This window comes from Vanellus vanellus (assembly GCF_965231255.1).
Source record: "Vanellus vanellus genome assembly, chromosome: 2".
Classification (NCBI taxonomy): Eukaryota; Metazoa; Chordata; class Aves; order Charadriiformes; family Charadriidae; genus Vanellus; species Vanellus vanellus.
In genome coordinates this window covers 148801188-148817272 of record NC_138906.1, presented here as the reverse complement: position 1 = coordinate 148817272, position 16085 = coordinate 148801188, and the positions used below count along the sequence as shown (strand labels likewise).

The following is a 16085-nucleotide window of genomic DNA, read 5'->3' as shown; positions in this document are numbered from 1 at the left end:
CTCCACATTTCGTTTCTGGTGTACTGTGTTGTCTGCTCTGACCTGTTCTGCCAAGACTGTCTTCCCTTCACGTTTCATTACCATGGCAGCATGTCTTGATATAGCTGTAGCCATACCATGACGTTTCCATGACATACCCATTGGGTAACCAAGGAGTGCAACTGAGAGCAAATCTTATCTGAAATCATAGTTTTGAACAATTTAGGTGTATTTATAATGTCGAGTCATGTCATTGGCTAAGTGTAGCATTAGCTAAAGTTCTGATGAAATCTGGGTTAAATAAAACCACTTAATAGTATATGAAAGCCATTAAATAAGACTCATAATGACAGTTTCATTAACAGAATTTTGTTTGGTTGTTGGTTTTTTTTACGATGAAGGCTTAATGTGTTTTTTATAGCAAAGCTGAGCTTCATTAAGTAGTGGATGCAATATTTTGTTTAACAGAATGGATTCTTGCTGTCCTAATAAAAGTATCATCACCACAAAGTTAAATCCTATTCTTACATGAGTAAAGAAGCCGCTCTTTATTTCATATCAGAAAAGAACTTACAGCTAATTTCTGTTTTTCTGCATAGCAATTCATCAGCTTGGTTGTGTAATATCCAGTTCAGTAGCAATTTTGACCTCTTTTTTTTGTTTGTTTTGTTTGGAGTTGATTTTTTTGTTTGTTTTTTCTCTCCCCCCTCCTCCCCTCCCCATCTCCCAGCTTTCAAGATTTTGATGTTCAGGGATCACGACGATGCAGCTCAGATTGGTTAACAATTGGAAGCTACAAGAATATTGAAGGCTATAGAGCATGCGGCTCCTCCATTCCTTCACCATACATCTCTTCACAGGATCATGTTTGGATCAGATTTCATTCAGATGATAGCATCTCCAGAAAAGGCTTCAGATTAGCCTACTTTGCTGGTATGTTTCAAATGATACTTAGTTCAGTTTTATGGTTTCATTTTTTTGTTTTCTGTTTCAAGAACTAGTTCCTTGTAGCAGGGTACAGTACATGCATTTCCTGTAGTTGATTCAAGACCTATTGAAAGTATACATTGTGTAGATTATTTTGATCCCATGCACAACTTGACTATTCGAAGTGGGAATTAGCGTTCACAGTAATAAGCAGAGTGAATGACTGGGGGCGGGGGGAATTCACTAGTAATACTAAGCAACTTGGGAAGTTTTTAACATAGCTTAAGATTTGAAATTTTTTCATCAGAATAAAATTAGTTGTTAAAATGGTTGGGTTGACTTCTGAGTAGCGTAAATACGGCAAGAGAAGGAAGAAGGGGTGGGATTTTTTTTTTTTTTTACATTTGCCTCATTTTTTCCCATCTCCAGAAGGTATACTTTCTTTTTTAAAAAAAACACAATTTAAAAAGCTATTAAAATAATAAAAAAACTCTAGCCAAGTATAGACATTGATTTGTACATGCAAAATTTTTCTTGGATAATTCAAGTATGCAATATAAGCTGTTTACCAGTAGTAACAGTCTGAGACTGTTTTCTGGGCAATTCTTGCTCTAGTAGCTGTTGCCAAAAGGGAGGAGGAAGACAGTCATGGGTAAAGACTAGCTCCACTTTTTTCTGGCTTTAAGCCATATTAGGATTGTATATAATAGCATGATCATGGTTTTCTATGTCCTGATTATCAAAAATTCGATCAGATTTCTGTTTTCATAATGGTTTTGCGTTCTCTTGCCTCCTTAGTGTATGCCTATACTCCACTCTCTGACCCGCTCCAAATCTCTGTGCGCTAGCTTTGAACTCCTCTCCTCCATAAAACAATTCATACTGTCTTACACCTATCCACTGCCACCCATCTTCAAAACTATTCCACCAAGATTCAGTAAAATGAACACTAATCACCTCTAGCCTAAGCATTGTTTGGCCCTGTTCTGTGTTCTGTGCTTTTTCTATCTAATGGCTTCCTCTACCCTGTCAGTCCTTCACAAACCTGAGGTTTCCAGGCAGGCTTAACACTTTGTCACCTGTTTTCAAGCCTACAAACGAACAAGCCTTTGTGCCTCAGCTCCTTGCAGCTTAGCAAGTCTTGGGAGAAGTAATGCAGCCTTCTGTTTGATGCTGGCTCAGCTTTCAGGGCCATGTTCTACCTAGGTTTTGCTTACTGTCTCACCAAAAAACATGACTGAGGTGGGGGAAAGCCACTGTCTAATCAGTCATCCTCTACTATTGTTTCTGCTAACTGCCCACGAACATGCTCTTGTCCGGTGTAAGGCCTTGGCTTCTGCCCTGCTTGTCCCCCTCTCCTCCTAGGCAAAGAGGGATGGCAGTGTTCCTGCCTGAGGGGCTTTGCGAAGGAAGGGCATTTTGGATCAGGGTGTGGAATGGGCAGAAGAGGCAAGCCACAGGCTCAGTAGAGTTTTTCTGAAAATCCTGTCCTCTCTTTTCCTCTCATCTTAACAATTTCAGTATGTAATCCCTATTGGAAGAAGCTTTAACACTTTCAACAATAAGAAATTACTGTTACATGATTTCTTCTTGTTAGCATCAGGCAGTGGTACTCAGTTTAGAGTACTTAGGACTTTAATCCAATGATTTTAAATGTACTTTAAAAAATTATGTGTGGGGGGTTTTTTTGCCTTTTTGTGTTTGTTTTTTGTTTTTTGTTTTTGTTTTTTTTAAATGAGCCTTGCTGAAACTTTGGTCTCTATGCTTGATATGACACTTAGGAAGTATTTCATAACTGAGGTGAAAGTGTAGCGAGTGTTTCAGTGTCAGAGTAGTCTTCTAATGTTGTAAACTGACCTGTCTATAGGAGAAGAGTTGGCAAATCTGCTTTAATAATCATCTGATCATTTCTGCTTTCCAGTGTGAAAGGAAGACTCCTGAAATACTAACAAAATTTTGGTATACATTCAGTTGTACCATTATGTTTGATTCCTTCTCATTAGCATCATGCAGTAGTGCTCAGTTTAACTCCTCAGCAAACTATTTAATTCAGTGTTGTTAAGGCCACTCTCAAAGGTGGCATGTGATCTTAGAAAAAGGGGAAAAAGTAGTAATTCTTTAGTTACATGAGTGCAAATCAGGCCTTCTTCTGGAATGATAGAAACAATATAGAAATACAGGTGTAAAAGGGACCATTAGGGAGCCCCATGTTTAAAATCTGATGTGGAAGATAGGGCGTATTAATTCTTGTTATAAGTAAATAATATCTTCCAGGTAAATATTTATGTTTCATTTTAAACAAACAAAACAATGACAACAACAACAAAACCATTATAGCTAGGAAGGGTGCTTGACTAGAAGGTAAATGTTGTGTCATTTTCTTTCCTCTGTCTTCCTCCCACCCCTTTTAATTTATCAGCTTCTTTAATTATGGGTATCAAAATGGGATAGAATTTACAAATGGTGATGTAGAGTGGAAGATAGAGTTAATAAAAGTACAGAGGTTTATGTTTACTGTAAATGGATGAAAGGATTGTGTTCGTCCTTTGGCTACAACTGCACATGGGTTCTGCTAATTATCTTGTATGATCCTGAAGTCTTTTGTGGCAAAGCTTCCAAAGATAGTCTTATTTTGTACATCTCTTAATATTTTTATGACTCTTATTTTTGATATGTAAACTTTCCTGATATATTGACTTCAGGACTGGTGATTAAAACTTCTAAATAGGATCAAGTAGGCAGCTCTTTTCTGAGATGTTTAAAAGCCTGTAGAATGAAGAGCTTAGGCTGAAAGCATATCTTGTTTTGTTACTACAATATTGTCATTAATATTTACAGTTCTGTATTACAGCTTTCTAGTCAATCTTTTTCCAGGTTCTGCAAGGTAGAAGTGTTGAGCTAGAGTATGAGTACTTGAGCAAGTTCAATGACTCTTCTTATTCATATTCTACTATTTTGCCCACCACCTATGGGTCAGAGTCATTTAATCTAGGCAGAACGAGTCTATTGGTTCACTTTTACACGTTTCAAATTCAAGGGTGAGGTTCATACTAAGTATTTGCCACACTATTATTATGAACAATGTGCATATGTGTGAGTGTATAATATATATATATATAAAATACATATATATAGATATGTAACAGAACAAGAAGATCATATCATTTATACTAGATATGTTATTTTTTCTTAGTGAAATAGAAATTTTCTAAAACTTAATCACTGGCAGCACATACATTTTCCTCTCCTTTGCTCTCTGTCAGCAAATTTGTTGACACTCTTCAGCAGTTCTTATAACATTTACCAGTCTTGTTGGTTTCATTTTTTTCCTGCATTCATTTTTTTACAAACCTTAGCATTTGTAAAATTCTTAAAATGCTGACGTTGCACCTTTTACAAAAGATATATTATTTCAAGGTAAAGTATTTCTTTTTAATGCTTTTTAAGATACTAAAATAGTGAATAGGAGAACAGAGGTGCGATATGACTTGACCTATCACAGTAGATCAGTTGCAGCAAGGGAAATTCCGGCTAGATATGAGGACTTTTATCACTTTGTGTGGTTAAGTGCTGGAACTTCGAAAATACTGATTGGACGTGGCCCCAAACAGCCCAATCAAACCTCAGTTAGCTTTGCTTTGAGCAGATGATTTGATTAGGTGACCTCCAGAGATCTCTTCCAATCTGAATTGTTCTGTTGTAAAGCAAGATAAAACCTGCATCTTCTGAGTAAGTCTGTATTTAAGTAAGTTCATCGTACTTTCTTTCCTGTTTCTTTTTTAAAACTCTTAAGTATAGTGTTATTTATATTTAGTATATATTTGTCTAATTTAGTTTCTGAAATACTGCTGTGTAGGACCATCTGCATTGCAGATTTTTTTTTTTTTAATTTTTTTTGAGGATTGACTACGGCAGTTTGTTTTATAGCCAATTTTACAGTCTGTACCATAATTTTTAGAAAACGCAGTGATTTTAAATGATACAGCAGTATTTGACTCAGCTAAGTCATTGCAGAGCTCAAATAGCTTGCTTCCCAGGTATGCTTCAGTGTTTAACGTGGTTGAACTTTAATAAATGAATCCCTGAAGGAAATATTCTTGATGTTACAAGTGAGGTAGTAGCCAGTAGACTGCATTTTCTTAGATAAAGGTGTCTTTTGACTTTTTTGTTCAGAATTAAAAAGTAAAAACAACAAACCACCCAACCAAAAACCCCCACAATTCCATGATTGCTGGACCACTACTTGGTTCCTTAACTTCAAAGCATAATTTTGTATAGTTTTGTATATTTTAAGCATGTGTTTCTGCACTTGCTGCACTCTGCTCTTAGATGCTGGAGGAGAGGCAGGAGCAAGCAGTGGGAAGAGGTGAGCAGAAGAGGTTTCTCTCTTTGGTTGGTGGTAATAAGTAATCTTCTGCTGTCAGCTTCTCTCTTCCCATAGATCCTTTGGTACAAAGTAGGAACCTACGAAAACGGGAGAGAAGTCTGACTGCTTTTACAAGATAGAATTTGAGGACGTAACTGGTACTGCAGGACAAAATATTTCTGTATTTTGAGAGATACAGAGGAGAGAAACAGTATTTTTCTGACTTAGCACCTTAGAAGCCAGATTTTTCGATCAGTGTAAATGAGCATTGTTTTCTTGCTTGGGTTAAAGTTATTTGATGGAAAGCAGCTAAGGATGAGGCTCATGCTGATATGCTGACAGAATTTTGACTTGAAAAAACTGTTTCATCTTGAAACTTACTGAAAGTTGTGATGACTTACAGAAAATTTAAATAGTTGTTTTGCCATTCTGAACTGCCTGGTGCAGCAAATAAATACACAAGACAAACCATGTAGTGCTAAATTCTAAAAAGAAAATATTTTTATAATTTCTTTTTCTTTTTTCTTCCAGGGAAATCTGATGAACCAAATTGTGATTGTGACCAGTTTCATTGTGCTAATGGGAAGTGTATTCCAGAAAGTTGGAAATGTAATAATATGGATGAATGCGGAGACAACTCGGATGAAGAAATGTGTGCCAAAGCTAATCCTCTGGCAGCTTCTTCCTTTCAAACTTGTGCTTACAATCAGTTCCAGTGTCTTTCTCGCTTCACCAAGCTTTACACTTGCCTTCCAGAGTCTTTAAAATGTGATGGTAACATTGATTGTCTTGACCTAGGAGACGAAATAGACTGTGATGTGCCAACATGTGGGCAGTGGTTAAAATACTTCTATGGTACTTTCAGTTCTCCCAACTATCCTGACTTCTATCCACCTGGAAGCAACTGCACCTGGCTGATAGACACTGGTGACCATCGCAAAGTAATTTTGCGATTCACTGATTTTAAACTTGATGGTACAGGTTATGGAGACTATGTCAAAATATATGATGGGTTAGAGGAGAATCCACGGAGGCTGTTGCGCGTGCTAACAGCATTTGACTCTCATGCTCCCCTCACTGTTGTTTCATCCTCAGGACAGATAAGAGTGCATTTTTGTGCTGACAAAGTGAATGCTGCAAGAGGATTCAATGCCACCTATCAAGTAGATGGCTTCTGTTTGCCGTGGGAAATTCCATGCGGTGGAAATTGGGGTTGCTACACAGAGCAGCAACGCTGCGATGGCTACTGGCACTGTCCAAATGGAAGGGATGAAACCAACTGCACCATGTGCCAAAGAGATGAGTTTCCCTGCTCTCGAAATGGTGTTTGCTACCCTCGTTCAGATCGCTGCAACTACCAGAACCATTGCCCTAATGGTTCAGATGAAAAAAATTGTTTCTTCTGTCAGCCAGGAAATTTTCATTGTAAAAATAACCGTTGTGTGTTTGAGAGCTGGGTTTGTGATTCTCAAGATGACTGTGGTGATGGCAGTGATGAAGAGAATTGCCCAGTTATTGTCCCCACTAGAGTAATAACTGCAGCTGTCATTGGGAGTCTTATTTGCGGATTGCTGCTTGTCATTGCACTGGGATGTACTTGTAAATTGTACTCACTCAGGATGTTTGAGCGAAGGTAAGTAGAACAGATCGCCTCAAGAACTTAAATTTTTTAAAATGTTTTCATATCTTTTATTGTTATATTTAAAACATTTTTACTGACACATAGTTATGGTTGCATGTGATTTCTAAAGGTATTTTTCCTTCTTTGATGGTAAAAAGAGGTTAGTTAAAAGGGGATAGAAGTATTCTGATCACTTAACTAGAGTTAAGCTTTCAGATGTTGTTACTGAAAAGAAAGTGTGGGAAAGCTGCATTTCTGCAGTTAAGTATCTCAGTTCTGTATTTAACAGCATGTTTTTTCTATTGTAGACTATCTTGTACTAGGATTATGCATTCTTCAATTTTTATAAATTAATATAAGCATCTCTCCTGGTGCATTTTATAAGCCCATGCTGCTTTGTTTTTAGGAATTTATTGTGGGGTTGGTTTTCTTGTTCTTCTCTCAGCTGGACAGACCCATTGGAATGACTGCAAGGACTTACATATTCTTTGTCAATTAAATTAATAAAACTTCATCTGCAAATTTTCAGATTATAATAGTTTGATGTAGTTTTGAATCTATACTTCATAGTCTTATCTATTATGAAATTTCTTTTCTCTTTGAAAGATCATTTGAAACTCATTTGTCAAGGGTTGAAGCTGAACTGTTAAGAAGAGAAGCTCCTCCATCCTATGGACAGTTAATTGCCCAGGGTTTAATTCCACCAGTTGAAGATTTTCCTGTTTGTTCACCAAATCAGGTAAGGTTCCAAAATAGCAGGCAGACCACTTAAAATATCTTTATTTCAGTCTCCTTAAATTTTAACTTTCATCTGCATTTTTTTTTTGTTTTGTTTTATGGCATTTCCTTTTTCTTCTTTTCAGGCCAATACTATTGTACTAAGGATTAGCCATTGGATAAAATCATGATATGGTAGCACCACACAGTTTTCTTTCCAGGCTGTTTTTCTTGTTAATGAATGACAGTAATGCATACTACAGAATCTCTTTTGGATGAAAAGTAAAAAAGTAAAAGCTGGTAAATGGGAGTTAATAGTGTCTAGTCATCTTTATTCTCAAATGGTTCATTAGCACAATTCTTATTTGGTTAATGAATGAATTTCTATCAAAACAACTTTTTCACTTAAAAAAATGGCTTTCAGTTATAATGCATTTTTTTGAAATAGAAGAAAAGTCTCAGTCTAAAAATCCCACTGTGGTGCTGTATTAAAGTTGGTATTAACCTGTATTATGTATTGCAATTAATGCAGTAGAGTTTACTGTTAGTTAATATTGCTGAGCATGTAAGAAAAATACAATACTGTAAGTAGGGAAATCGTTTTTTTTATTATTATTTCGAACAGTACTTATTTCATTACATTTATTCTGCTGTAGATTTGACTTATTCTTTCATGCATACATGTTCACAAGTAGCAGCTGTGATCCATGACAAAGACTTTTGCAAAGGAAAAGAGGAAAATAAATTGCAATTTGCATGAGAGACTTTGAAAACATACCAGAAAGAAGACATTGTGAAGATTTTTTCAGTAGCTAAATTAGCACTAAAACTTGTTAATGACGTTATTAATGAATGGCTGTTACGACCACTGCAGAATCCCTCATTCTTAGTCGATGGGTTATTGTGGTTCTAATAAAGATCAGTATATTTCTGTTTAAAAACAATTCTGTACTTTTACAAATTTGGCTTGCTGTCCTCTCTTCCAAAATCAAGCTTCACCAGTTTGTGATGCAGCTATGCTCAAAAGCCTCTTGAGGTAAGGTAAGCTTAAGACAGTCTGGTAAGACAGGGCAGTTGCCATGCCCAACTGTGTAAGTCCTCTGGTACAGGTAACTTTGAACAAACCAATGCTTTCTGCACATCCCTACCCTGTATGGGTACACTTCAGGTTTGATGCATGTGAACACGCTTCCAGGAACCATTACAATTTTCAGACAAACTTGGCTCACTCAGACCAATTTTTTCATCATGAAACCCCACAAAGGTGGCTAAAGATCTTGAGTTTTACTACAATGAAATCTCCTCATAAAGAGGACAATTGTGGAAGACCCAGACGTATAGTAAATGCACTCAGAGATTGGTACTGGAGCTTTTAAAAAGCTGTGCAGTTACTGAAATTTTTGTTTATCTTCAGTTTGACTTAAATTGAATTAACCACTATTGCTTTGGATGTGTTTTAAATTATTTTTCAGAACTAAAATATAGTGGAGTTTGCAAGACTTACTGAAAGTGGCAATCTTTCAAAATATAGTTGCATCAGTCTTGCTATGTAACTGTGATTTCACGCTCCATAAAAATACTGATGCATGTACAATAGTTTGGAACAATGAAAGAGTGTTAGTGAATTTCCATTATGAAGACCAGTATTCCTGATAATACTCGTGGCCTTGAAAACTTAAGTAGCTATACTGGGAAATTAACCAGTATAAAAATAAGGGATAGTAGGGAGCAGGCCATCACCTTCAAAAATAATGAAAAATTCATTCTAGAGCATTGATGCTTCCATGATAAAAATTTTTACTCTTATTTAATCGATGAAGTTGCATTGTTTAAAAAGATTGGGTTTTCAGAGGAGAGAATATCAGTAAGAGCAAAAGCCTAAGAGGCGATGTATATTGTATTCTATATATTATAAAGCTCAAATTAAATTTTTAATATGGTTAAGTATTGGGGGGAAGGAGTCAGTATTAAATCAGGATGTGTTCAGCTTTCTTTGTTTTGAGCAATATATACATATTAAGATTGCAAATGCGTGTAGGACTGAAAATACCTATTAGAGATTTCCTAGAAGTTATCGGTCTCAGGCTAGAGGAATCTTGGGTGTTCTGTTCTGGTTTGTATGTAATGCTTTCCACCTAAAACCGTTAACACGCCTTCAGAGCTGGATTTGCAAGGGTGGGTAGCAGTCTCTACAGTAGGTTCTGAAAGTAAGGCTACTGAACGTATGTATTTATATGCTTGAAGTCAAATATCATTCTATGAACTATTGGAAGGGAAGAGGTAGTTTGTGCCTGAAGTATTGTTTGGATACTGTTCTGTGTACGCCCTGTGGCATCTGAAGGATTGTGGAAGGGAGCTGAAGTTGACAGCATGGGAACACTGAAGTTCAGTGTTTCTAAACAAAGTGAAATATATGCATATATGTTAAGTTTTTAATTGGGGGGAAAAAAGGCTATTCTGAAGAATATTCTGTATTTTTGCCATAATCTTCATTAAAAGATGCAAATGGACTTTATCCTGTAATTAAACACAGCTGTGAATATTTTCAGACTCATGGGCATCTGGCAGATTTTCTACCCTGGTGTTTGAGAACTGAGCTACTTAGTTGAGGCACTGTTTTCTGTAAGTTTGAGTAAGGGACCCCCAAGTCAGAGGTGTTAATATGTTTGTGTTATATTACAATTTAAAAGCTGTACAAGGTTTTAAGCAGAAAAATTCAGGCATGCGTTGTTCTATAGCTGAATGACTAGAAAACGTATACCAAATTTGGGAAATGTACGGTTTAGAACACATAAGATAATTTTAATTAAACAGAAGAATTAAAGCATTTTGAAACTGGAATTAACTGATTATGCCAGAATGGGGGGAAAAAATCAAACTACAAGCCCTTGCTAGAGAGGATATTTAATTTAGTCTCTATTCTAGGCAGCCCCATGGTAGTGGATAAGGAAAGGTCACCTCTGTTAAATCTTTCTGTAAGATTTCATTTTTAAATCCTAAACTTTTTGAGGCATGTTTCTATGTATGGTACTTTAAAATCCACAGTGTCTACTTTATCTTCTGGGTAAGATTGTATGTAACAGATCTTGCATACCTGCTGTACTGGGTCTGCACTGGGTCTGTGGATGTGCTTTTCTGTAGTCTGTGTTCCATATCCAGGTTATAGTGTGTTGGTTTTCACTTTGCCTTTATTCAGAAGACCTTGATTTGGGCAGAAACATATCTTACATACTTCGTTGCTTTTTTATTCTCCTTTTTCTTCCATACATATTTCTGCTTAATTTCCCTGTCCATAATGTTTTTTCCTCAAGAGTGCCTGCTTTGTTTTTAAAATAGCCTATTGCTACATGCACCAGATCCTTAATATTAAAGATGCAACATTTTTTAATATTTAAGACTCTATGCTTAACTTTGTGCAAAACATCATATAACCACAAAAGTTGTCATTGTTCTTTTGTTAGAGCAGTGCCAACGTACTGTTAACACTTGAATGTTGCTTATCTTCTCATTTAGGCTTCAGTTCTGGAAAACCTGAGACTGGCAGTACGATCTCAGCTTGGATTTACCTCAATCAGACTTCCTATGGCTGGCAGATCCAGTAACATTTGGAACCGAATTTTTAATTTTGCAAGGTCACGTCATTCTGGATCATTGGCATTGGTCTCAGCGGATGGAGATGATGTTGCCAGCCAAAGTACTAGTAGAGAAGCTGAAAGAAATAATACTCACAGAAGTCTGTTTTCAGTTGAATCTGATGATACAGACACGGAAAATGAAAGAAGAGACACAGCAGGAGCAGTTGGTGGTGTTGCTGCCACCTTGCCTCAGAAAGTCCCTCCTGCAACAGCAATAGAAGCAACAGTCGGAGCATGTGGGAGTTCCTCTGCTCAGAGTGGCAGTAGCGGTAACACGGATAGTGGAAGAGAAGTGACAAGTGTAGACCCCCCAAGCACAAGTCCCGCACGTCACCAGCTCACTAGCGCGCTAAGTCGTATGACTCAAGGTTTACGCTGGGTACGCTTTACTTTAGGGAGATCAAGCTCAGTGAATCAGAACCAAAGTCCTTTGAGACAGCTTGATAATGGGGTAAGTGGAAGAGAAGAGGATGATGATGTTGAAATGTTAATTCCAGTCTCTGATGTAGCATCAGACTTTGACATGAATGACTGTTCAAGACCTCTACTTGATCTCAGCTCAGATCAAGGACCAGGGCTTAGACAGCCTTACAGTGCAACACATCACGGTGTAAGGTCATGCAGTCGAGATGGCCCCTGTGAGAGCTGTGGCATCGTACACACTGCCCAGATACCCGACACTTGCTTAGAAGCAACAGTGAAAAATGAAACTAGTGACGATGAGGCATTATTACTCTGCTAGGTACGGATTGTTTAGGAAAGATTGTGTACAAGTTGGAGCAATATCTGTCATTGTTTTGTACTTCACAATTAAAACTAGTTTTTAGTTTTAAAAAGTCCAGGACAACATTATGTTAAAACTATTTTAGCCTGTGTGGTTGATTAAGCGTTTCTTATACTGGATGACGTTATGGAACTATTAGAGTGAACATTTTAGTGGCTCTGAATACATGATGTGTGTATCCAGTATAATCTGATTACTCTTTAAACTGAAGTTATCCCAGTTAGTTTCAAATTTAGTTTATCCTGGTACTGTAGTTCAAACCAGAAACATGGCTGCTCAAGACTTATTTGGCTGCCTGTTTAACCCCATATTAACAGGTGAATTTGTACAGAATTATTTTCCTCTAGGAATTGACTCTGTTGTATTATTGCCAACATACTTGTAACTTAATATACTAAATGCTGGTAAGGATTGTTAATGTAAAATATGTACTTTTCTTTGAGTTTATACAACACTTTGTCTAAATATTCTTGAATTTCATCATAATGTGAACTTATTTAAAGGGAGGAGAATCTTTCTCCAGGAGCATTCTTTTTTTTTTCTCAGAAGTACAAAATGCAATGATTTGTGAAATTTAGATACAATAGATGAACTGATGGTAGAAGCTTTTCTAGCACTGACTTTCCTAAACTGCAATCTAATATGGTACAGCCAAATAGTATGTAAAATCCCCAGTCATTAGTCTTTTCGATTTGAAGTAAAAAAGGGCCGAAGATATTACAATGCGTGTTAGTTTGTTAAATATTTGATATGTACAAATACACTACAGAATAAGTTCCAACTGGTAATAGATCTTTCCCTAATACTGTAGGGTATAAAGCTTGTTTGGACTCAAGGGATTTGCACTAAAATCATATTAAGGTCTCTAATGAGCTTAGTGCACAAGCACTATCACTTTAAGTACTATTATTGTCTAATATTGCAATGGCTATATATTTCCATGGCTCTTTTCTTGGGGTGTTGCATTTTTGTTGCAATTGAATTTGCTTTACTAATTCCCTATTTATTCGTTGTATTTAAAAACTGGTTTACTTGGTTGCAGACTGGTTGTTTAAAAAAAAAAAAATCCCTTTCAGCGTATTTTTTTTTTAATGATATTACATGTTGAAGCAAAAAAAGACCAGTGGGGGAAAAAATAGCTCATAACTTCCAATTTTGTGATAAGCAGGTTAATATGTGGATACTAGCGTGACAACAAGAATCTACACCTTTTAAAAACAAAAATGTCAACTACTGTTTTATTTATTCTTTGCCAGTCTGTTTTTAGTAGGCTTAAAGATCCAGTATGAAATGTATTTGTGTGTGATTGTATGCTATTTATTAAATTTTAAATACTTTGTTGAATGTCATTTTAAAGCATGTTTAAAGTCTTGTGCATTTCTGTCGTGTTATGCTGTCGGGCAGAACTAAAATGTTTTAATATGTATCAAAATTCAATTGAATTTTTGTTATGTTTTTGAGGTACTTTTAAAGATAAATCCAAGGTCTGTCTGGCTTTTTCTTTTATTTTCTAAAAATCCTCATCTCTGAAGTACAAATCACATGCAGAAGAAGCAAATAATTGAATGGGTTCCAAAGTGTATATACCTTGTCCCTCTTCCCTTCTTTCACAGACACTGGGATGAGAAAAATAAACAATTTTACCATCTGGTTGATTTTATTCACGAGAGTTAGCAGGTAAATTCTGAGTTCAGGACACGTATATGTAGATTTGTGCTTTTGAGGAACTTATGTGCAATACAGTTGTAAAAGATTTTATTATAGTGACCCATGTGGTTTTAAGTTTCAGAACAGATCACGTCACACTGGTACCAGATCAGGTACAGATTGGCCCATAATTACACATACCCGAGTATAGAAGTCATCAATGGCCATTTTTATTCACATTGAATAATATCTAAATCTGTGGGTAATCTTTAGTCTGATTTCAGTGGCGTTGCTTATAGAGCAGGCCACTATGCAATATGAACATGGTAACACACCCTGAAATATATGTGAACAGTATGTCCTGGTATAAAATACTGGGTTTTTAAACCTTCCTAACTGATTGTCATTAGAAAGTGGTTGTGGAAATGTTTGTCCCCAAGGCAGATACATTTCAAAGAGTCTTCACAGGATACCTTTGGTGTTATATGCACACACATAAAGTGATCTAAATTTGTTCCATTAGATGCCCCAAATAGCATGTACCTATGGACTCCATATTGCAGATGTAAAAAGAACACAATGTTAATTTGTTTTCGATGAAAAATGCTACACATTTAACTGAGAAGGTGGATTTCATTGAGAATTTGGAAAATTGTAAATAAAATTCATATTTGTATGAGGCTAATTTGTTGCAGTGATTTCTTTCTTAGTGAATTTAAAGGGAGTGATCAAGTTTTCTTTTGATTAATACTGATTGGTTGGGTTTTGTTTTTTTTTTTTTTTTTTTTCTGAGACTTCTGTTGAGTCATGGTACTTCATTTCTTATTTTGGAGCTACTCAAATTAATGTTTTATTTAAGTGATTCTTGGTTTAGCTGTGCTACAATGCTAGGGTGTTTTGAAGAAAAGTCAGAACGATTCACTGTGGAATTACCTTACTTTCTGTAATAAATCACTTTCATCTGAAAGCTTTGAAGAATGTAGGTTATTGTGAGGTGATTTTTTTCCTTGTGTAAAGCTTTCTAAGCATGGAAGGAGTTTGTCATTGTTCCTTTTCACATCTCACACTTTTCCTGTCATTTGATTTGCATTGAAACATTAAGGGGGCTAACTAAGCTGCTGATGCTACAAGGGCCTGTTTTGTTTCCAAAGTCAAGTCCATTTTCCATACAAGTTCAGCAAGTATTGTTGATAGCTCTTCTCTCAAAACAGGTTCCCAGAGAGGATGCTGGAATAAGTTACGGTATCTTGTGTTCCAGTTCCTATCCAAATGCCAAAGCAAGAACTTGTGGCAAAGATTGGATTCAGTCTAGGAAAATCACAGTTCAAGTTTGGGTCACAAATACTTTTTCAGTGAGTCCTTACGTTGAATAGTTACTGCAGACCAAAGTTAATCATGGGTTTTCCTGTTGAGATGAGGTTTTGCTTCCTTTCTGAAAAGTGAATGTTTACTGGCCTGTTTAATTCTTCAGCAGCTATTTGACTGCTGCAATTGTCCTAAGGAAGTGCTGCACATTTTCCATAAATCTTCAACACCTTTATCTTCCTGAAGCTGTGACCAGTGATTTTTTTTTTTTTTTTTTTTTTTTTTCCTTGGCTCTGTCTCTTCTTTCTCACCTGTGAGTTTCTGAAAATAAGCAGTTGGTAACTGAACTCCTCCAGGATATCTGCAATCCAATGGCCCAAAATGGGGAATGTTCTGAAAGGACAAGGGAGAAGTCTGTCCTATCCCTTTGCCAAGTCACTGAAGGTATGGAGAGGTGAGCAGATCCATAGTTAAAACTGCTTTCCTTCGAGCCTCTAGTGGGGTTTGACTACTGTACTTAGCTTTCCCTCATCAAAGTAAATTAAATGAGTTCATGCTTATTCGTCTTGATATCGAGAAGTTTTATAGCAGAACATTCCTATCATGTCAATTTATTTGCCCAGTTGAGGTTTCCGTTCACATCCAGTAACACACTATGGTCTGTCTGGTGAACAGCAATTTGGTGGAAGAGAGCGTAGTACTCGTTAGATAATACTTAGATTTAATAATTTACGTAGAGTAGACTTCTTCCATAACTGATGGGGGAAATGAGAGAAGCAGCTCTATAAGCAATCTAGGTTAGTGATTCCTAATTGCACTTTGAGAAAAGGCGTTTAGAGAAAGCCAGCATTAACAAAACGTAGCTGATCTTTGTGAATATCCTGACACAAATTAGTGTTTGTAATATTCCCGCCCTGCCCCGAAATCTAGCAGAAGAGCTTAGATTTCAGCATTTCATTCCTTGTGACCAAGTTGTATCATATTATCAAAGTAGCAAAGAAAAAGTATAATCTGAAAGAACTTACTTCACTTGCATTCAGTTTGAAAGATTGTTGCACATTAGTCACCCTGTTTGCTGCTTGTGCAGGAAGGAAAGGGGTGGAA

At 36.5% G+C, this 16085-nt stretch overlaps 1 protein-coding gene across 1 annotated transcript in view; it reads left to right on the top strand.

Moving 5' to 3' along the window:
* LRP12 (LDL receptor related protein 12) overlaps positions 1–12392 on the top strand; it is a 51788-nt gene extending 39396 nt beyond the window's left edge. The window contains exons 4-7 of the mRNA XM_082479042.1: positions 710–912; positions 5804–6905; positions 7500–7632; positions 11124–12392. Of these exons, the coding sequence (XP_082335168.1) occupies positions 710–912; positions 5804–6905; positions 7500–7632; positions 11124–11987 (2302 nt within the window). The 3' untranslated portion in view covers positions 11988–12392. The remainder of the gene's footprint in view (positions 1–709; positions 913–5803; positions 6906–7499; positions 7633–11123) is intronic.
* Positions 12393–16085: the final 3693 nt, after the last annotated feature.